The sequence below is a fragment of the Acomys russatus genome, chromosome 14, assembly GCF_903995435.1.
Source record: "Acomys russatus chromosome 14, mAcoRus1.1, whole genome shotgun sequence".
NCBI classification, from domain to species: Eukaryota; Metazoa; Chordata; class Mammalia; order Rodentia; family Muridae; genus Acomys; species Acomys russatus.
Genome location: NC_067150.1, coordinates 49,373,347 through 49,396,116, shown reverse-complemented (window position 1 = coordinate 49,396,116; position 22,770 = coordinate 49,373,347). Strand labels below are relative to the sequence as shown.

At 52.4% G+C, this 22,770-nt stretch overlaps 1 protein-coding gene across 1 annotated transcript; it reads right to left on the bottom strand.

Annotated features, from left to right (window-relative positions):
• Positions 1–1,681: 1,681 nt before the first annotated feature.
• On the bottom strand, positions 1,682–21,887 carry Stra6 (signaling receptor and transporter of retinol STRA6). The gene is made up of 19 exons (XM_051156555.1): positions 21,675–21,887; positions 20,964–21,081; positions 17,280–17,346; positions 16,869–16,954; positions 15,699–15,841; positions 15,357–15,380; positions 15,023–15,189; positions 13,253–13,375; positions 10,636–10,703; positions 10,362–10,441; positions 10,092–10,153; positions 8,397–8,559; positions 6,739–6,814; positions 5,649–5,782; positions 4,536–4,653; positions 4,349–4,450; positions 3,419–3,582; positions 2,824–2,979; positions 1,682–2,151 (listed from the first exon to the last, which is right to left on the bottom strand). The coding sequence occupies exons 2-19, from the start codon at positions 21,056–21,058 to the stop codon at positions 1,982–1,984; spliced, it is 1,998 nt and encodes a 665-aa protein (XP_051012512.1). The 5' UTR covers positions 21,059–21,081; positions 21,675–21,887; the 3' UTR covers positions 1,682–1,981.
• Between the last annotated feature and the right edge of the window lie 883 nt (positions 21,888–22,770).

Sequence of the window (22,770 nt, the reverse complement as noted above, 5' to 3'; positions counted from 1 at the left end):
GCCCGGGCTATGTGAGAGCCTGTCTCCCTATAGCCCAAAGGCACAGAAGAGTTTAAAGGTCCAGTTGACTGACCATTTAGACTTGACAGTTCTGACTCGGAGGCCAGCATACCTCCTCCGCTCACCACTGAGCAGGCTGAGCATCTTGAAGATCCACCTAGTCTTGGGTTCTAGCACCTGTCACCCACCACCTGAGGCAGAGCAGCTTGGCAACTGTTGTGTCCCAAGGGATCTAGCTACTTCTTCGCTTCAGTCTTTTGGGGCTCCCACTGTTCTTAGTGAGCCATAGACCCGCTGACTGGATCCCCCTATGTGGTCCACCCCTATCTGCGCCTTCTTAAATCTCCCTATGCCCTGTGCCCACCCTTCCCCCAATATACCCTTTTCCTGGTCTTCATTTGGTCGAATCATTTTTTTACGTCACCTCCTCCAGGAAGTTTTCTTGGATCTTCTTCCACCTTCAGTGTGAACCAGGTCCTTTCCTTTGACCCACTGCCCTCGGTACCCTAGACGGGTTATATTCTCTTGTGACTGTCTCCTTGTTAAGGGCCAAGGCAGAATCAGAGTGGTCCTCCTGTGACTGTGTGGGTCACTGATACCCCCATTTTGCAGTAGGCTAAGGGGGACTTAGAGTGTGCTTTCCTTTGCCTCTGGGCAGCCCAGATCGTGGGTTTGAAGGGGGAAGGAGGCACCTCTGGTGACCTGTGTTTGATCTATAGTTGGAAATAAACAGGCATGATTTTGAGGCTCCATGATCCAAACGGGGTGGGGAGGCATGGTGAACCATGCCTTGAGCATCTCTCTGACACACGCATCTTCCAGCTTCTCCAAGTCCCCAGTGTGTCTGCATCTCCGCTGCCCCCCGCCCCCGCACACTTAGTCCACTGACATTAGCCTCCTCTGCTTTTGATGCCTTTCTCCCCTCCATACCTTTATTTTTTGTTTGTTTGTTTGTTTTTGTTTTTTGAGACAGGGTTTCTCTGTGTAGCCTTGGCTGTCCTGGACTCACTTTGTAGGCCAGGCTGGCCTTGAACTAAGTGTGTGCCACCACGGCCCGGCACTCTATCCTTTCTTTATTCCCTACAATTGCCACCATTCCTGTACCCTCTTTCCCTCAGGTTCTGCCTTCTCTCTGAAACCTGAAAACTCAACATCTACACTGCCCAGGATCAGCATCATTGGGTCCCCAGTTATATCACCCAAAACTGAGGTTTCTCTCTGCCCTCACCCAGTGTCCAGCCAGTACTTTGTTGGAATACCCCCAAGTGCCCCTTACTGTCCCAAATCAAACCCAGGTTAGATTTACAGAGTAGGTGGTTCCCCTGAGAGCCCTCCCCCAGTGAGGAGGAATGTTCCTCAGGGGCACATTTATTACGGGGAGCACACTAACTTCTTTCATGACAACTAACGGCATTAAAACTACAAAAATATCTGGTTCTTGGAGCGGGCAGCTCAGCGGGGCCTCTTGGAGTCTGACTTGGCTGCACAAGAAGGGGTGGGTAGTGGGAGGAAGAGGGAGGAAGGAGAAAGCTGGGGCAGAGAGGAAGCCCACACAGGCTCCACCTTCGTGGTAGGAGGGCTGGGTCTGAGGTGGGGCCAGCTGCGATGGGAGGTATTTTGGCCTTTCATCACCAACAGGGTAAGAGGGGCCTCAGTGAGGCCCCAGCAGGCTGATGGCAGAGGCAGTGTGGGGAGGAGAGGCCTGTAAGTGGCCACTCCTGCTCTTGCAGTTCGAGGAGAAAGAGCCCATCAGCTGTTTTCTGTAGAGCCATAGCTGGGAGCCTGGTGGACAAGCACAGACTGAAATCCTCTTGAGGCTGGTGGTGTAGACACAGTGACTCCAGTCCCCTGATCCCACGGGGATCTGCTGGCTGGCAGAGCTACTGCTGGGCAAGGGGTTGCTGACATGGATGGGAGGGAGGATGGTGGACAGAAATGTGCCTCAGCACAGAAGAGCAGGGAGGTGTGGTTTTCCTCATCCTCAGGGCTGGGTGCCATTGGCCTTGGCACCAGTTAGGGCTGCTTTCCGGAAGGCCTGCAGGTTTGGGTTGTGTAGCAGCGTGTAGGCCAGACCCCAACGGGCCCTGCTCTGGCTGCCTTTGGGTCCTGCTCCCTTGGCCATTAGGTCCTTGGTCTGTAGCAATTGCATCCCTGAGAGAGAGAGAGGGAGGGGGGAGAGGGGGGAGAGAGAGAGAGAGAGAGAGAGAGGAGAGAAATGAGGAGAGAGAGAGGGAGAGAGGGGGGAGAGAGAGAGAGAGAGAGAGAGAGAGTGAATGTTGGGGGGAAGGAAATCTCTATGAGTCCCAGCTAAGCCCTCCACAAGCCACAGACCTAAGTCTAACCTCCCTGCCCCCCCCGCCCCCCGCCACACACCACCGCAGACCCATCCAGGGTTCCAGCTACCAGCCAAGGCAGAAAGCTGGGCTGCTGCAGCATGTCACCTTCTTGGTGGAAAAGGAGGGAGGAGATGAGGCTGAGGAACTAGAAGTTGTCAGGCTAGACAGCAAAAGATGGAGGGGGGGGGCAGGGAGGCACACACAGGGATGTGAGGGTTGGCCTAGTGTCCCCTACCATAGACCTCCTGGACAGAAGGAGAGGGCATCTCACTCCTGGAGGAAGCCAGGGAGAACTATCAAGACAGCCACTCCATTCTCTGTGCACACATAAGATATATATGTGTGCAAGTCCATATTAAAGACAAAATTACCCTGAGACCCCATCAGGAAGGTGACAGAGGACGAGAGGCATTTCCTGGAAGGGGCCTCTTATAACTCCTTCCTGAGAAACTGGGAGTCTGTATCCCCAGCTCAGGCGAAGAGATACCTTCTTCTGCTGCTGCTAGTCCCAGGCTGTCCTGCGGGGCCAACAGGGGCTGAGGCTGTGGACTTGGCGCATGAAGAAGCAGGGCGCAGAAGGCTATGACTGCTGGATGTGACTGGCTGGCCTCAATCCTCAGGAAGTTTCGGTATGTGTGATAGCCTAGGATGGGTTGGGGGCAGAATGCTGCAAACTAGAGGTACTCAGAAACAGAAAAGGGCATCCAGGGAGTATGTGTACATACCGGCATCAAACCAAGTTTGGGACACACACACCACACAACAGGCACTGGCACCCTTGCTAGAAAACAACACAGCCACCTAGCTGCACATGCGTGTTCTGCAACAGCCACCCTGCTGCACATGCATGTTCTGCACCAAGAAGCTCAAGCATTTCTCAGCAGGCACACTGCACACACCTGTGGAGCACTGGCAGTGCACAAACATTGCACACATGTGCCTTCCGTCATAGAGCCTTGACAATGCCCACACACCTGCTGCACCGGGGCACAGAAGCTTACATGAACAGATCAGCTCAGATCAGGTCCGGGTGGGACAGCTTTTGAACGGCTCAGCCCTCAGTCCCTGCCTAGTGACCTTACCTGGATCCAGGGAGGCAGCTCTCTGCGGCAGCAGGCTGAGGTCCATCTGGCCGAGGTGAACAGTGTTGTAGAGGGAAGAGAGAAGCACCCGCCAGATAGCCACTACAGCTCCCACCAGCATGTTGATGGGGAAGAGAAGAAAAGTGGCTATGCTGAGCATACGCCTGGGGATAGGGAGGAGAAAGGCTGAGGCAGGCCTCGCCCAGAATCCTGTGCCAGGCCAGTATCATACCCCCATGCCCTCAGGCACAATTGTTAAGCTACTGATATTTATTGGGTGTGCTCAGAGAAATCAGAATTTAATATCAAATGTCTTCTTCTATCCCTTGTTTTTTTGTTTTTGTTTGTTTGTTTGTTTGTTTGTTTGTTTTTTGAGATAGGATCTCTCACTCAGCCTGGAGCTCATTAACTAAGTTGGCCAGCAGCCCCCAGGGATCCTCCAGGCATGGGCCACATGTCCAACTTTTTATGTGGGGCCTGGGGATCAACTGAACTCGGGTCCTTGTGCTTGCATGGCAAGCACTTTACCAACTGATCCATCCCCTCAGCTCTCCACCTGTATCTGTAATGACCCCGATGTTCCCACCTTCCTCTTCTGGGTCCCCTGTCCATAAACTCCTCTTGGGAGCCAACACCCTTGCTCCAAAGAGAGAAGTCCGAGGGGATATGACAACAGTAATCCTCAAAGCAAGAAAGACTCCCAGCAGAGCTGAACAAACAGCTCAGTGGTAGAATGTGCATCTACCACACTCTGGGCCCTGGACTTCCAAGGCTGTGGGTTCTCAGCACCCCCAAGTCCCCTAGGAGATGATTGTTTCTGTGACAGGTAGGAAAGAGGCAGGTAGAAAAGAGGATTTAGAAGGCAAAATCCACAGAAAAGAGAGATGAGCCTGGGGCCTGAGGCAACCACAAACTCAGGGGCCATCTTACCGGTTGGTCAGCTCTGGGCATCCATGGTGAGTGTCCAGGAAGACCCAGTTGGCTGCTACATTCTTCAGGAGTACAACCAAGGCCAACATCAGCCAGAAGGGCCTGTATGTAGGTAGGATGAGGAGAGGGGTGTCCTTAGTGGGCCCTTTGCAAAGTCTCAGGAGCCCTTGCTTTTGGCTTCACTCACCATGTGGATTCCAGGCATCGGAGGAGCAGGAGGTTCCTGCCATGGAGTAAAGGTACAAACACCAGGAAGGCCAGAGCTGTGGTCCCCAAGAAGAAGATGACCTGCTGCACCAGGAGCCCTGCAGGGGGCAGAAGGGACAAGGGGACAGCAAGAGGCTCTGTGGGAGCCAGCTTACCCCTGAGCTCTAGGAAGCCAAGGGCTTCCATGCTACTACCATGCCACGTCCCTGCCTGAGCCTTGGTTTCTTCTGCTATAAAATAGGGACAGTAGTCCCTATGTTGGAGAGCTGTTGTAAGACTCCAGGAGCCTCAGAAGCCACATGATTGTGACCCCCCTCCCCCATTGATCCTGAGTTCATGGGCATAATTACTGCTAAGTGAGCATGTGAGTGACTGAGAATCACAGCTTAGCACCTGTAGGTACTGAGTGTGGCTATGGAAACCATTGGGCTATATAGTCACCTGGGATGACATATACAGAAGGGCTTAGGAGGCCTAAGGCTGACCAAGATGAGGGACACAACCAACTTTTAGTTCTACAATTTCCTCCATCTCCCATCGCATTTCCTCCCCTCCCCAACACCCCAGGTGTGAATGGGAGATCTGAAGGCCAGGTCTGGCCCCTGGGCTTGCAGGAGAGGCCAAGTTCCTCATAGTTCAAGTGTGTTGTACACTATGGTATCTAAGAGAACTTGAGACATAGTCTGGAAGAGTCCTTGAGGGTCATCTGAGCAGACTGTCTCAGGGCAGCACACCTATGCAGCCCTCACATGTCCATGGAAACTTGCTTGCATACTCCAGGAACAAGAAACTCTTTACCTTGAGGCAGCCACTACGGCCAGCTTTCTCTTACAGAAACATTCATGTGACACCTTGAATGTGCTACATCCAGACCCAGGTCCATCCTGCCCACAAGTACCCAGATACACCTTCGTGTGAAGGGCTCCCCTTTCTGGGGCCTCTTATACCACCATCCAGAGCAAACTTCCTGAGAGCAAGGGGCACAAGTGGGTTTCTCCTACTGCTCTTGCCATGCGCAGCCCAGGAAAACCTTTGCCAAGTGTCTATCCCTCCCTCCGGGGCCCAGCTCTGGGGACAGAGCCATGGGGCTCACCAAGGCAGCTGAAGGCAGTCTGATAGGCACTGAAGCTCATCCAGCAGACTATGGCTTGGCGAGAGGGGAGAGTGCTCTCAAGAGGGGGACCCAGGTCCAGGGAAGCCCCTCGGTGTAGCGCTTGAAGGTTGGCCCTGGGTTGAGAACAAATAGTGACCTTAGGGAACAGCACAGCTCCCCATAAACTGTAGCCCAGGGCAAGCATCTGGCCATCAGCAGGGAACCTTGGGGCTTCAGGAGCCTGGGGGTTAACGCAATCTGGGGGTGTTCTTCCTGAGGAGATGACATTAAAGGAGTCTTGGGAATGGGATTGGTTCCCAGCTGGACCACCAGGGAGGAAGGCAAAGCAGAGGGCCTCAAACCCTGGGGCAAGCAGGGCCGGCTCTGTGATGGTTTTGTTTTGTTTTGTTTGTTTTTGGTTTTTCGAGACAGGGTTTCTCTGTGTAGCCTTGGCTGTCCTGGATTCACTTTGTAGACCAGGCTGGCCTTGAACTCACAGCGATCCGCCTGCCCCTGCCTCCCGGGTGCTGGGATTAAAGGCGTGTGCCACCACACCCGGCCTGGCTCTGTGGTCTTGAGTCCCTGAGTAGGAACCCTGAGGCCTGGTGAGAAACCAGAGTAGGTAGACTCATTTCTCAGAACAACCTCGCAAGGGCCCCTCCTCCTTCCAGGCTCCCCACTCACCTTCCATCTTCTATGAACTGTTTATCCACTTCTCCTCTCTTACTCACGCAGTCACTCCTGCTTTTGGTACCCTTCATCCCTCAGACCCAGCCTATTCCACCACTGGAACTGGATTCTTCTTTTCCAGCCCTCCCAGGGCCCTTTCTCACAGGCAAGCTCCCCAGCAATGTATTGTGCCCCTGTACCACTCACAGGCCTCGAGGACAACCAGACATACCCCTGGGCCAGCCAAGCCCCATCTTCTCCTCCCACCACATACAGCCACCCTGGGGGTAGGGAACTCGCTCTGTAGCAGCCTGGCCTATACAGAGGCTTCTCCCTCTCTCCTGGATTAGGGTCCCTCAAATGTTCAGGACTTGGATCCCTGCCATATCTCTGTATCGGAGCATCATGGCCTGTCACTGACCTGTGTGTCCCCAGGGAGCGGAGCAGGAGCAGGAAGGTTAATGAGCAGGACAAGACCAGAGCCGAGATGTAACATGCTGGATGGGAGAGAGAGCCAGGGAGGACAGGGGCTAGAGGATCTTCCAGAGCCTCGGACCCCTGTACCTCACTCTAAAGGGAAACCACTGGGCCCCAGTTCCAGCCCTTGGGTCCAACACTGACTTGACATCCTCTATGGCCCCAAGCTGCCCAGTAACATATGATATCCAAGAAAGGGAAAGGATAGCCTTGAGCCACAGACATGGCCTTCACCTTGGTTTTGTTGCTTCCACTGCTATGACCCCAGTAATGAGAGACGCCTACCTGGCATCTGCCTGCAACTCCTTTCTTCCTGCCCATGTGGCTGGCCCTCAAGGAGGCCTTGTAACAATCACAAGCTTCCCTCTGATGGCCATGATGCTGTGGCCCACCTCCCAGAATGACCCTGGCCATAAACCCATCCGCACTTGTATTAGCGGCTTTGTTTGGGCCACAGGGAGTTATGCTCTGCAGCCTACCATAATGAAGGAGGTGATAACTGTTACTTATCTCCTCTGGGTGAGGCCCTTCTCAATGCTCTCCCCCACAACCCTGACCACACATGCAGACACTGAGACAGTCAGGTCCACAGTCCCTGTAACGGTGGATAGAGAGTCTAAATATGTGTATAAGAATATTGTGAGTAAAAATTAAATTAAATTAAATTAAATTAAATTTAAAAACAAAAACAAACAAACAAACAAAAAAGAATATTGTGGGTGCAGCTGACATGCTCCAAGTCCATATGGCCAGCCACCCTCACCCTAGACCCTCACAGCAAGCCAACAGGGTCTCTCCCAGGAATTGCTCTGGGAAGGCTTGACAGCTCATGCCTCTATGCACTCCCCTACTCTACCCTACACTGCCAGCATGTCCTGGCCTGTGGGACAAGGATGGTGTCAGGAAAACATGCAAAGCAGCCACACCTCCATCAAACACTGCATGCCATTCCCCCACAGCCAGAATGCTCATCTCAACGGGGGAACCTCAAGTGGGCCCATGGTACAGGTCCCATGAGTCATGACTGTCAGACTTTGTGATAAAGTGGAAGGGAACTTGAGCCTCAGGGATCTATATGTTATCTACTCTACCCTGTTGCCCAGCCTGAGACCAGCCCCTCTCCCATGTGTCCCCTACAGGATTGTTGGGAGAGACTAGAGGGTGGGTAGGTAGGTAGCTATAAGGCACATCAAACCACTGAAGAGGCAGCTGGTATTGTTTGCAAGCTTGAGGCTCATTTCATGGGAGGCAGGAAGAGGGAGACAGTCAAGATACGAAAGGATTGGGAAGAGAAAACAGGTGCCCTGCCAGCCTGCAGCCTGTACCAAGAGGATTACCCATAAATCCCAACTTCCACCCCACCTTTCCCACCCTGAGATCACACAACCATTGGCCTTCTCTGTCTCAACAGCTAGAGAATTGGTTGAAGATCCTGATTAGGATCCTAGACTGCAGAGATGTAGAAGCTCCAACTGCCCTCCCCCTTTTGAGAAGAAGGGCCATGACCGAAGGCATCTTGTGTGGTCATGGCAGGCTATAACCAGGTCCAATAACCTGCCTCCCCTCCCTAGTGTGGCCTTTAGGGACACCAAGCAATCTCACCTTCCACAGCCCATAGGTGATGTTTTACCAGCTTCACCACCTCCTGCCTGTCCTCAGAGAGCACGATCCCAAAGCCAGCCAGCAGGTAGGAGACATCTGTGGTGATTCCTGCCCTTACCTTCTGCATTGTCGGCACCACGCTCACCATCAGCAGCAGGGCCACCTGGAAAAGCCCCACTGTGAGGATGGCAGGGACCAGTGGTGTGTGTATCAGGCTCTGCCACCCTGAAAAAATGCTTCCTAGTCTGCTAGGGGAGACTGTAACCAGCTACAGCCACATGCCCCCTAAAGGACCCAAGAGCAGGTCCCTCTGCCTTCAAGCAGAATGTGACATGAAGGTAGGATGTTAGCCCAACAGGCTCCATACCTGTTTATTCACCTATTTATTTATTTACCTCTACTTGTCTGAATACAAACATTTCTAACTTTGGGCTGGGGTGACAGTTCAGTCAGTAAAGTGCTTAATGCCCCAGCATGAACCTGCCTTCAACTTCTCATAACCCATATAAAAAGCTGGACACCATGGCTCCCACTTGTAATCCCAGCTCTGGTGAGGCAGAGACAGGCAGATGCTAACCAGCCAGCCTAGCCTACACGGCATTCTCTAGGCCAGAGAGAGATCCTGTCTCAACATATAAGGTGGATGGCAACTAAGGAGTGATCCCAGGAGTTTGTCCTTACACACACACACACACACACACACACACACACACACAAACACACACACACACACAGGTAGGTGTGACATAGAGACTCCAACTTGTCCACAGTAAAGTAAACAAATAAGTATTAAAGCTAGACATCCTTGGGTTCAAAATTTGGCTGCCCTGACATGTTAGCTGTGTTTTCTTGGCTGAGTCAGGTTCTCTATGTCTCAATTTCCCCTGTTTGTAAAATGGAGAGAGAAAAGACCTACATTATGCCAGGAGTTTGGGGGTATTTCTTCTTCTTCTTCTTCTTCTTCTTCTTCTTCTTCTTCTTCTTCTTCTTCTTCTTCTTCTTCTTCTTCTTTCTTCTTTTCTTCTTTCTTCTTCTCTTCTTCTTCTTCTTCTTCTTCTCTTCTTCTTCTCTTGTGTTATTTGTTTGTCTTTTTTGAGACTAGCCCAAGCCAACCTCAAACTCACTTTGTCACTAAGATGATCCTACACTCCATAGCCTCCTGTCTCTACCTCCTAAGATGCTGGGATTACAGGATTGTGTTCATGTGATGCTGGCATTAACCCAGAGCTCCAATGTATGCTAGGCAAGCCTTCTACCAGCTAAGCTGGAGCCCCAGTCCCTGGGTATCTTATTTGGTTTGAAGAGTTATGATAAAGGTGGTGTGGTGATTTATCAAGCATGGCAACTCACAAAATCTTCCAATGTAGAAAGCTGATTTTATCTCTTCCACTTTACAGATGAGCTAGTAGGTCCATGAAGGTGGAAAAACTTGGCAAAAGCCACCCAGGAGGTGAGCAATGGAGATAGGATTTAGGTCTATGTTTGTGTGACTTTGAACCATGTGAACTGTTATGTGAACCTGCTGAGGGCTGGCATCCCTCTCATCCAGTAAGCAAGTGTTTCCAAGATACAGAACAGCTGATAAGGGGGGCACACCTGGGGATCCGATTTGGGGCTGGGTTGCCCCAGGCTTAGGGGCCTGAGGATGGGGGGGGGTGTTCAGGGACAATGGGCACTACAAACTGTATGACACACCTGGTAAGTGGCTGCTCCCGTCAGAGTGGCCGAGATCACCAGCTTCAAGGGCAGGCGGAATCCTACAGTCACCGGAAGAAGGCGCATGGAGAATAATGTGACCCCCAGCCTCTGGCCCCATCCCTTCCAGGCCAGGTCTGTGTACCCCACACCCAGGGCTGGCTGCTGTCTCTACATATGACTAAGGTTCTGGGAAAGGAGCTGTCCCTTTCCACCAGCTTCTCTGGGCAAAGGCTCCACCTAACCCTGGGCTTTCACTGTGCCACATACCTGGCTGTGGAGTGTAGATAGAGTGTTGGGAGCAGGCCCAGGCCCGAGACAGGAGGCTGTGCTTGGAGGTGGAGTGGGAGCTGCAGACAGATCCAGGTAGGTTGAGCCTCAGGAGAGAGGCCTCTGCTCAAGGCCACATGCAAGTTGGGTCACTTTTTATCTTTTCCAGCACCGTGCCACTAACAGAAATCTCCACGGCACTCCAGTCCCACCCTCCCACACAGTGTTCCCTGACGCCCGGGCTCTCTGCCTGATGAGGTATGCCAGACCTTACCTGCAGTCTGGCTTCTTTGGGCAGAGGAGGGTCCTCAGATAGTTCTCGGAGTAACTAGTCTGCAGCCCCTGTGTGGAAAGGTGTTGGAATGGCTGAGATCTGCCACCTGCAGTCCCTGGGGTCCTGGCCAAGGACACTGAATAAATGAATGAATGGACACCAAGTGGTTTTTGCAATTCCTCCTAATTAGGACAGTGGAGTGTGGGGAAACTAACCTATGACCTATGGGGATAAGAGTCATACCCTGGAAAGCTACATTCTGCACAAATAAAGACCAGTCAAACTCCTATCATGGAACCTGAAACGCTAGGAAGCTCTTCCCAAGATGCCCTTTTAGTCAGATCTCAGCTCTCTGGTCTCGTCTAGGCAGGACTTGGGCCAAGGAAAGCCTGGGCTCCATGGGCTCAGTGCTGCTCAGGGCACAAGATGGTGCCGTCTAGGGCATATACCCTCGGCTCCCCTACTGCCACGGCTTACTCTAGGAAGATCACAAGGTAATGGCATTTACCCAACCCACATTCCAGGCCTTAATCTGCCTACACAGAGGCAGAGGCCTAAGGGGAGGTGGGATGAACCTCTGCTTGGATCAGTGGGAGAATACAGGCCAGGGTCACCTGTTGCCAGGGCAACCTGGGGACCCAGGGCAGGAGTGGGCCAGTCAAAGCTTAACTGAGTCCCTTGTGGCTTAAGTCTTTCTGACTGAGGCCCAAAAGGATTTAACTCTTTTGGAAATTTGGAAGAGAGGTTTGCTATGGAGAGATGGGACAGAGGAAACCCTGAGAGATAGAACAAGTCACTAGGCAGAGGTAGCAGCTGGGCTACTGGGTCCTCTGAGGGACCCTAGGCTTCACAGAGAGAATGTAAATCTCAGAAGGGCACGGGTGGTGAGCACTTAGGATCCTGGCATGTGTGAATAGCAGATCTGGAGCCTGACCAAGAAGCAGATCCTCCCCCCCTTCCCCCCAGACAAGCTAGGCCTCCTGAGCCCACACTCCCCATTTCTCCTTAGCTCCAGCTAAGCGCCTACCAAGGCCCCTGCAACTCTGTGACCCAAGGAGCAAGCATCCTGAGAATAGCACCTTGGGTGGTCCTGTTCCTCAGTTACCTGCCCTAGGTCAGCTGGTAGGCTGGGGAGCGCTGCCGTTCAAGCCCATGCTTGTGCCCAGAGATACTTGGCCAGGCTGAGGTTGCAGATGGTATCTCACTCATCTCTTTGCCCTTGCTTTTCCCCTCCAGCCCTGTGACTTAGTCCATCTGGACCCACATCTTGGCCTCCACCCTCCCTCTAGGAGGTCTCGTGACCTCTACATCAACATTCCTACGGCTACAAACTCGCTGGGTTTCTTGTTGTGCCCCGATTCCCAGGGCTGGCGGAGGGTGCTATCTGCAGGAGGTCCAAGTCAGTGTTCCAACAGGCAGCCAGTGCCTGACATGTGGGAGAGGCCTAGAAGCCTTCTTGATAAGTTCTTAGTATCTTTCAAGAATGTTCTCTGATCATGAGGCATCCATTTGTAGCATCCATTCCCCCGCCCCCTAAAGAATTCAACAATACTTTCTTTTTTAAAGTCATCATCTTTTATATCCTAGGCTGACCTTGAACTTCTGGTTCCTAGTTTTGGGAGCCACTGTGCCCAGTTTATTTGGTGCTCAGGGTCAAACTCAAGGTCTTATGCATGCTAGGCAAACACTTGTCCCTCAGCCTTGTACAGTATCTCTTGGGACAGCACAACTCCATCCCTTCCATCCATCTCTGCCCTTTGCCTGCTCTTCTACTCCACTTCCTCCCTGTCCTTTAGACTCTCACTGAATTCTGCCTCCTCCAGAAAGCCCTTCCCACCAGACACACACACACACACACACACACACACACACACACACACACACACACCACCGCCTTGCATCTGACATCATCCAACAGTTCAGATCAGTTCAGAGAGAGCTTCCCAGACCAGCCCAACGTCTGCACAGTCACAGGACTACTGGAAAGCTCATTGCTCCAACCCTCAGGGATTTCAAAGTACCGAACCCCTGAATTCAGTTCTGCTTTGCTGAGCCCCAACTCTGCACACAGCCTGCTGCCCTGGGTACCCTGGATACCTTCAAAAACCTGGCCCAGCCCTCTGCTTGGAGAGGAAAACACAAAATAGTTACTCTGAATTGTTTTTGTTTTTGGGGGGGGGAGGTTTTTTTGTTGTTGTTTTGTTTTTGGGTTTTTTGTTGTTGTTGTTGTTTTTGGTTTTGGTTTTTGGGTTTTTTTTTGGGGGGGTTGCCCCTGGGGCTTGAATTAAGTAAAGATGCTCCCCAAGCCTGACTACCTGAATTTGATCCCCAGGACCCATGTAGTGGAAGAAAAGAACTCATGAAAATTGTCCTCTCTCTCTCTTCTCTCTCTCTCTCTCTCTCTCTCTCTCTCTCTCTCTCTCACACACACACACACACACACACACACACACCACACACACACACACACACACACACACACACACGTGCGCACAAGGAGGGAGGAAAGCAGGGAGGGAGGAGAGAGAGAGAGAGAGGGAGAGAGAGAGAGAGAATTTTAAAAATTACATGGACACAAGAAGGCAGGGGTCAGAGCATCCCTGGCCCACGCGCTTACCTGGGAGCCTCCTCCTGTCTGGTAGCGGATACTCTGCACCAACTGCACTGGGTACCAAAGGCTCAGGAATCCAAGCCCCAGAAACAGAGGCAGGGAGGCCAGCAAGGAGTAGTACTTGTAGATCTGGACAGACAGATACACAGTCAGACCTGCCTTCTTACCAAGATCCATTCCCACCCCACACAGGGCCCTGGGCATGGCCCAGGAGCCATAGTAAGCCTCTGGTTCTAGGGCCTACAGGCTAGGCCACCTCCCCATCTTACGTCCCAAAGGCCTAAACAGAACCCAAAGAAGGTGGCACAAGTTCTTCCTAGACCCCCATGGGCTTCAGTGAGGCCTGCAACCAGCCACCCACTTTCTCAGTTTTTGTGCTCCCAGCATGTTAGAGCACATACTATTAAAAACTAGACAAAGGCGGCTGAAGATTGCTCAGTGGTTCAGACTGTTGGCTGCTCTTCCAGGGGACTTGGATTTGGTTCTTGGCACCTACATGGCTGCTCACAACAGTCTGCAACTGCAGTTCTGGGGATCTGGTGCCCACTTCTGGCCTCCATAGGTACTGCATGCATGTTGCATCCAACCATTCATCCATCCATCCATATATGTGTGGATGTATGTATGTGTGGATGAAGACAAGCACTCATACACATTTTAAAAAATTAAAGTTAAATTTAAAAGTAAACTAGACAAAGGCTAGGACAGTTTGTCTAGCACATGCCCTAACACCGTGTGAGACCTCCCAGGGTCAGGTCCTTCCATATTCATTCATTCGATTTTCAAATCAGTATATTTTTCTTGAGAGCTTAACGTATGCCAAACTCTAAGTGCTGAACAGTATCCAAGGCTCTTGGTGAAAGAGCTTCTTATATTTTGGTGTTTAGAGGTCTTTGTTTTCCATTTTGAGACAAGGTCTAGCTATGTAGTTCAAACTGACCTTAAACTAGTGATCCTCCTGCCTCAGTTTCCCAAGCACTGAGATTACAGGTGGGATCCATGATGCTTGGCTTTAAAGGAAATTCCCAATCTTCACCTTCCTGGAGAGATTGGTGTTACCAACTCCACTGACCGGTGGGGAAACTGAGTCTCAGACAAGCGATGCTTCTCTCAGAGCACTTAGCACTAGGTAGTGTCATCTTGCTTGTGTATTGTGTCTCAAAGGACAGCTCTTAGAAGGCATGAATCTTACTTTAGATTGTCCACGGGTATATTTCAAGGCCTGGAAGTGATTGTTGAATGAGTAAAGCAGTGACTGAGTGAATGAAGTGTGGTGATTGGAAAATGAGTGAGATGGTGAAGTTGTGAGGCTGGGTTGTCTGGCTAGAAAACCGAGTACACCACTTTTTTTGTCATTGTTTTGTTTTTTTCGTTTGTTTGTTTATTTGTTGTCTGGACTGAGGAGTTTCATAGTCCCAGCCAGTGGCCAGTGAAGCTAGTCCTGGGTTTCTAGAATTCTCCTTTGTACCTCGAGGCTATTTCCCTACTCAGCACTTGCCTCTATCTATTCTTCCTGCTCAAAGGAAAGACTCAGAAACCAGGGGAGGAGTGCTGTTGGGGCATCATCTTCCTCTCTGTCCTCCTCGTAGCCTGAAAGCTGCTGGGGACAGGGCCCAGATCCCTGCCCCTAGGCCTCAGCCCCAGAGCAAGTAGGTTGAAGGGCATAAGATCCTGAGAATAGTGGAGGAATAATAGGGAAGCCCAGAGTGTAGACAGAGGTGAGAAGAGCCAGGCAGGTGCGCCCTTCTACCCAAGGCTACTGTGAGTCAGGATTACCTGGGGGTCCTGAGGACACTCTGCTCTCTGCCAGACCTGAACACCAAAGTGGGCCCAAGACAGCACAGTACCCAATAGGTATGCAGTCCGGTGCCCTGCTGTAGCACACGCAGCCACAGGGTAGTAGAGGGCTGGGTAGTAGAGCAGGGCTAGGAGCTTCCAGGGCCCTAGAAAGTGAGACAAGTAAGAGACACTGGAGAAAGACTCGGAGCCTAGAGGGAGACTCATCCCCACAAGAGCTTCTTTCTGTCTCTAAGCCCCTCAGCCACTTCAGTGTGGAAGAGCTCACTTTGCTTGGGTCTGAGCAAAGGCTCCATGAGCCTAGCCAAGTTACCTCTGGATGTCTCTGTCTCTCCGTCTGTGAAAAGGAAAGAACCACACAGTGTTTTAGCAAAGGCAAACCGAGAAGTGCTTAGCATGGTGCCTGAGTAAGTACTCAATAAACTAAGTGCTATTTTATCACCTCTTTCTTCTCTGACCCTTAGTTCTCTCTACTGTAAACTAGAACTATTAAAATATATTCCACCCTTTGTGCAGACTGTTGGTCTAAAGAGGTCATTCTGCGGCCAGCGGTACCCCCTACTGACAGCTGTTTGTGTTGCCATCACCTCCCCCAGCCAAGGACCCCACCCTGCCCTGTCCCATCAGTCCAACCCCGGGATCTCATGCTGGGTACCTGAACTGGGTGCTTTGGTAAGGGTGCTCAGGAAAGGCAGTGGGTCCTCATCAGGGAGCAACAGGCACAGATTGCTGAAGAGGACCACAAAGATGGCCGTAGGCACTGTCCAGGATTGGTCCCCAGCCAAGAAATCCACAGGGCTGCCATAGACAGGGACAGGATACCAGGAAGGCAGTCAGCCCCTGAGCCTTTGGCCCTCCACACTTTGCTCCCTAAACTGTCAAGTAGTCAGTCTATGGTCCAGAGGGGAGAACTGAGGCCTCTTCATCATTCCTTCCTTCACTGGCAGCGTGCCTGTGGAGGGCCTGAGCTGGGCCCTGGGGCCAAAGGCGGTGAGAACAAGCTCTAGATGCTCCACCCACCAGGGGAGCTCCAGGAAACAGCCGCCTCCTCTGGAAGAGATCTGTCAGTCTGGCCTGGCAGATCTTCAGAGAACACAGAGAGTCATAACATCCTTGTGCAACGACCGCCTCCCTGAGCTGGGTGTGGACCAGGGCAGAGGGCAGACAGCGGGCACAGCAGTCCCAGGCTTGCACTCTCTGCTTCTCTACTCTAGCTTGTCCTGGTGCTCTGAGAGCCCCACCCTGCTCCGTTCTGTTCCCCAGCGAAGGAGACTTCTCCCTGCGCCAGACAGACTCTCAGACCGCTTCGCCTCCACAGCGGTCCCCAGTTCCCACAGAACTTGCACCTGCCACCTTTTCCAACGTTTGCTGCCTCCCTCTCCAGCCAGCCCAGCCCTGTGTCCTCAGGATGACACCTGGCTCACTCTCTGGAGTTACAAAACCAAAGGAAAAAAGGAAAAGAAAGTTCAGCCGTGGAGGCTGTGCAGGGCAACCACTCACAAATCCTGACCTCGGGAACATCTGAAGGGAAGTGACTGAGACAGCATCAGGGGGTGATGACCACTCTAAGCCAGAATGGTTCCCCAGAACCTCTTTCCCCATGGCCTGAACACTCAAACAGGTGGATGGAACAGCTCCTGTACCGCCGTCTGCTATGCTTGTCTGCCTAAGCCAAGAAATCTGGGCAGGGAGGGTTCCAGATGAAGGGATGAGAGCTGTTTCTGAAGTCAGAGCTCGCTTTAAAACATCTAAGAAGTCACCCACTCTCATAGAGGAGCCTTGTCAACTGGGCCTCAAGTGGGGCTTTCCACAGCCTAGCACAAACCTGGGGAGTCCAGGCCTCCGGTGACCACAGCGTGGCCAAAGCCTGCGACGTCTCACCAGCAAGGCCAGCAGCAGCAGAGCCAGGAGCTGGAGCAAGAGAGAAAAACAAGGCTTGGGTGTCAGGTTTCCCAGAGATCTGAGTCCCAAGACTCAGTCCCAGTCAGTCTCACAACGCTCCTCCTCACCCTCCTAATGTGTGCTCAGGTGGCATCTTGGAAACTGGTTAAAAGATGACAGAGTCTGTGAGATTGGACTTAGTCAGTTTGGGATCCCTATGGGGAGAACTCCCAGATAATCTTCTCCTCACCCCCATCCCCCGTGGGTGGGCACTAGATCTCCAGCACCATCCCAAATAGGAGCACAAATCCCTCTGCCCAGACTGGCAGCAGGTGGCAAGGTAGGCTGGACTTACCGACAGTGAGGCCAGGCAGACATGGTGCAGGGCAGGCGGTGCACTGGGCTGGCAAGAAGGATTCACCCTGCGGAGCAAATGATCCGAGGCTTTAGCTGCGTCTAGGGTTCAAGGTATTTTCCCACAGAGGAGGCTTCACTAGCAGCTCCCTCAGCCCCTTTCCTAGCCTGCTCAGTTTAGCTCTTCAGGGTCAGCCTGGACCCCCATGCTCCTGTCTTGTGCCGGCCCTGTGCCATGTTATAGAGCTAGCAACAGGAGACTCTTGGGAGACACAGAGAATGCAAACTTGATCTTGATATCTATGTTGTTCACCCAAGCAATTCTTATCCTCCAAGGTCCTCATCATCCATCTGCCACTGGGGGGCGGGGGAGGGGAGACTCCCAACTTCTCCTGACCTCACAGACTTCCGAACAGAGGCTGAGCACACCACTTGAGACAAGCAATCTAGCATGGAGTCCTGTCTGATTCGCTTCTGGCCCCTGATGGTTCCAGCATAGAAGGATTCTTTCTCTTTTCTCATTCCATCTCATAAGTGTTAGTGTACATCAGAACAGGTTGCACACTGCACAAGGAGATAAATATGGTAAAAAATCCAGGCCATACAGATCTCCATGTCCTGCGCCTGCTGAGCTGAACATGCTAAATAAAGTAACCCTTTTCCTAATCACCACAGAGGCTCCCCTGCTCTGAAGGTAGTTAAGCTCAGAAGGAAGCCGGTGGAAATAAAGGGCTCTGTGAGGACCACATGGAGGGTCATGTGGCAGACAAAGCTTGGGGCTAAGGATGGGTAAGCAAGCAGGTTGAGTGCCAGGGTTGATAGTTTTCTAGTCTGCCCAACTTGGGTCTGAGAGCCAGAGCTAGGTTTCCATTGTGAGGGATGCCTGGGAAGATGGCAGTGTGATATGTGGAATGAGGAGGTGAGAGAGGAGAGTAAGGAGTTGGGGTGGGGAGTGTGGAAAGGCTGAAGCTGAAAGGAGTCTATGCTGTGGCTTGCTTTTCCTTGCAAGGCGGCTAGGCCACCCCCTCATAGGCACCTGCCTGCTGTATAGCAAAGAGAACCAAAGAGGTGTGACCTCCTGGGTCAGCCTGCTGCCCCCATCTGCCTTTCTCTCAGGACTTCCTGAGCTCATCACTGAGGTGGAGTGGTGAACTGGGTCTTTCCTGTGCCCAGCAAAGCGGCACCCATAGGCAGCATGCCTGGCATGCAGGGATGCAGGGAATGGGTATCTTGTCTGAGCTTGGGTCTTTCTGTCTCCTACACCCACACGCAGTGTGTGGGATGGGTGAGGCTCTGGCCAGCCAGGGCCTCAGGTGCACCACTCAAGTCCCTAAACCCCTCCCAGTGTCTGGTTTCTGCTCAGCCCAGAGTTTCCAGCCTCACCAAGACAGGGACACAGCACACTGTCCCTTGAGTAGCTTGGCCACTTTCCCTCAAGCCCACATCAAACTAGAAGCCACGTCGACCCTGGAAACCTTATTTAGGGGCCTATCTTGGCTGACACCTTAGTTTAGTGTGTTTACTGGTGATGGGTGGGAACCCAGGCTTTGTGTGGTTGGCCATGGTGACAATATAGATATTGCCACAAGAAGGGCAAAGAACTCCTTCTCGGGAAAGGTACAAGCAGGTACTAAAGAGTGTAGGGGGGTAGAGGAAGTTCTACCAGGCTTCTGAGAAGTGGTTGAGAGGGTCACTCTGTATTGTTGGCTTGACCCCAGTAAGAAATGCCCAGGGACCGATGAGGCATCTCTCTTGGTATGTCTGTGAAGGTGTTCTAGAAAAAAATGAACGGAGGGAAAGAGACCCTTCCTGAATGTGAACAGGACCACCCCTTGGGCAGAGTATTAGCATCCCTCTGGCTCTGTTTCCTTATTGCCCAGATGTGAGCCAGTGACCACTGCTGTGCCTTCCCTAACTGTGTACCCTCAAACCCTGAGCCAAACAGTCCCTCCCTCCCTTAAGCGGCTCCCTCTCAGGTGTTGGATACAGCAGTGAGAAGGTAACTTTTCAGGTGCTTTGGGGCTTGAGTAGGACAGAAGGTCAGCATCTCCATAGGAAAAGAAGGGAAGCAGCAGCCCTGGAGTGTGGGAAGAGGCGGAGAAGGGAGAAAACAGTGTGGCTGGTGCTAGACAAGCCTCTTGGTCGGCTAGGCCAGAGGAAGGCCATGGCAAGGTTAAAGCTGGTGTGGGAGGCACTATGGTGCTGTGGAGCAAGGGAAGGCAGTGGCCTCAAGCTTAGAAGTCTGTGGCTGAGTCCATCCTGACCCTGGGGCTCCACCCTAGCTCCATCCTACCCTGCAGGGGCACACTAAGGTACAGAAAGTCTGCATCCTGGACTGCTTCAAAGCTTTGATGTAGCACACCCCTGGGGTGTCTGACTCACACAGGGAGAGGTGAACCCAAGTTCATCTCCTAGGGAATCCCCTGTACTACCAGCTTCCCAGTCTCATTTTGGGGGGATGGGAGGGGGAGATAAAGTGGGGTGGCTGTCTAGACTGTTCTTTTTCTAAATAAGCAGATTCTAAATAATCCTCTTCACTCTACAGACCCACCTCTCTGCAGACCCAGTCCCCACCATACACTCCCCCTTTATTCTGAAACCATACCGATACCCCAGGAACACAGCCAGTTGCAGGCACCTGGCTTCCAGCCCGTGCCCAGCCTGGTCCCTGACACTCATAAGGACACAGTTTCTGATTGGGGCCTCACCCCAAGTCAAGAGCTTGGTTTCCTTGGATAGTCTAGGCTCCTCGTCTAGTCCATGTTTGCAAAGCAGAGCTAGGGAGGCTGGGGAAAAGGGGCCTTGCTGACCACAGACTTCTGCAGTTGTCCAGAACCCTAAGTCCTCCAAACAACAGCTTCTTCCCTCGGGCCTGGGTGGGGCCTCAGTCCCTGCTGGGTGACCCCAACCAAGCCAGGCCGCAGTCCTAGCCTCAGGGGGGAAAGCGCTTGAGCATTTTTCCTTCTCCAGTTCCAAATTTTAATGGTGAACAGATGTGCACACATCTGGCCTAGTACCACTTCTCCATCCCATCTCACCCCGCCCCTCCCCCCACCTCTCTGCCTCACCTTTCCCATTCTTCAAACCCTCCGATGGAGCTGAGCTCAGGGTGCCACAAAAGGCAGAGGACTACTATGGCACAGAAAGCCCCTGCTCCTCTGCCAAGGTGCCCAGACTAAACACAGATAGGGAAAGTCAAGGTCAAGTCTTCTCAGGACAGCCATGGTTGAGGGAGAGCAGAACTGTCTGCACACCCTCCCTGGGCTGGCCTGTGCACTTGCTTCAAGAACAAGATCTCCTTTCCCTCTACACCTTCCTAAACACCACTCAGAGTGGCCCAGTTTCTGTGCTGGGCCACAGTTTCCTTCAGTGATGCCCCAGGTCTTTCTGACTCTCCTGTGCTTGTAAAGCCGTGAGGTTTGTAACCCTCTCACTGCTCCCCATCCTGGCTGGCTATGGGCCAGATGGCCTCAAGCCCTTCTTAATAATGGCTCAAGAATGGTTGTCCTCCAGTTTTATTGGACATCTGAAGCCCAGAGAGGTTGTGACTTGTCTCACGCGTCACACAGCATATAAACGGGAGAGCCAGTCTTAAGATACTTGCCCAGGTCTTTCTGCCCCCATCTTGGCAACCTCCCTACCGTAACCCACTCTGATGGCTGATTGAGCCAAAGGCCACACTTACCCATCTGTCTGCCCATCCTCAGGCCCTAGAGGCTCCTCGATGTACCAGCTGTAGTCATCTGACTGGTTTCCATTCTCAGTTGCCAGAGACGCCATGCTCCAACCCTTCTTCCTTGACCCTAGACAAGGGAGAAACAGAAAAGAAGGGGGGGCATATAAATGTGAAAAGAGGCTTAAAAGAAAAAAAAAAATGAGAGAAAGAAAACCCGAAACAAAGGAGCATTTCTTTTTAAACCTAAAGGTTACTTTCTTGCTTTTAGCTCTCTGGGAAAAGTCCTCCCGGACTGCAGGTCAAGCAGGGGAGGGCTGGGAGTGGGAGAGGGCACACAGGAGTCTCCTCTTGAGCTTTCCTACACAGCCTTGCTTGCCTGCACCCCTGGAGTTTCAGACTCTTGCTGGAGCACCTAATGGGCCAGCTGACCTGCTACCAGCTGGTCCACTTTCAAAGAGTTCCCTCGTGCAAACTGCCCACAGAGACCCCTTCCTTCCCCGCCCCAAGCCCACCCAGATGGACCCACAGACAGAGGAGAAAGGGGGACCAAGGAGGAAGGAGCTGCAGAGATGAAAGGGTGGGCGGGCTGTGGCCGGCTCCACTTGGTCTGTCCTGCAGCTGGGCTCCCCACCCCTCCTGCTCTGGGGTCCAGCCCAAGCCCTCCCCTCTGTGCCAAAGCTCCCTTGAGACCATCCTCCAGGCTCCGTTTGCCCCCTTTACCTTTTCAGCCTCAGTACTGGGAACAAACCATAATTCTTGACGAGACCCCACAGATGGATGGCTGCTGACCATGTGCATGTCTACCTCCAGCACCTGCCCCAAGCTCTCCCGCCTAGGCACAGCCCCTGTGCAGAACCCAGCATCGTGGCATTTAGGGCAACACCCGACTGGGGCTGGCCACAGAGACAGGGAGAGGACCTGTGCACATGGTCTCCTGAGCATATATGAGGGAGAACACACGTGTTGCACTAGTAAAACCGACTTGATTTCACAAGAAGATAACTCACCCCCACAGGCGGAAATGAGTCCTTCAAACTCAAACCAGACCTGCGAGAAGACGAACCTCGCCTGCCTGCTGCCGTTTGTGCTCCAGCCCCCAGTGAAGGGGTGAGGGTTTCCCTAGCCTCCTAGAGGAGCCGGACCCCTGGCTGCCCCCTCCCTTTCCTAGCCCAGCCTGTAGGGAGGAGCAAGAGGCAGACAAAGCAGAGAGCTGTTCTCAGCTCAGACCCTACACTCTGAGGCTCTCAATCCTTCAGCACCTCACAGAGGACTTGGGCCATGACCTTACCCAGATAGGCTTTAAAAGCATTTTTATTACAGTTATTTAGTGTGTGTGTGTATGTGTGTGTGTGTGTATGTGTGTGTGTGTGTGTGTAGTGGTGTGCGTGGGGCAGTACGTGCCATGGCAGAAAACAATTTATAGGAATTGATACACTCTCTCTCCATCATGTGGGTTCAGGGGAGGACAGAACACTGGTGACTGAGCCCTGGTGACAAACACCGTTACCCATGGAACCACCTGAGCCCCACCTCCTTTTAAGGAGACATTCATTCATTTATTCTTTCAAGAGAAATGTACTGGCCACCTACTATGTGTGCCAGTACTTCTCGGGATGCTGGGATTAGAGGGAACACAGATTAGGGAACTAGCCCACAAGGGTGCAGAGGGAAGGCATAGGCTGTCCTGATCAGCTGTGTGGAAACTGTTTTTGCAAAAGAGCTGTGGGAGTAAGGAGGGTTTCTGAGGAAAATCACCTTTGGGTGGAGCTCTGAAGGCTACCAGCTGGTCACCAGACACCAGAGGAGCTTGCTTCTT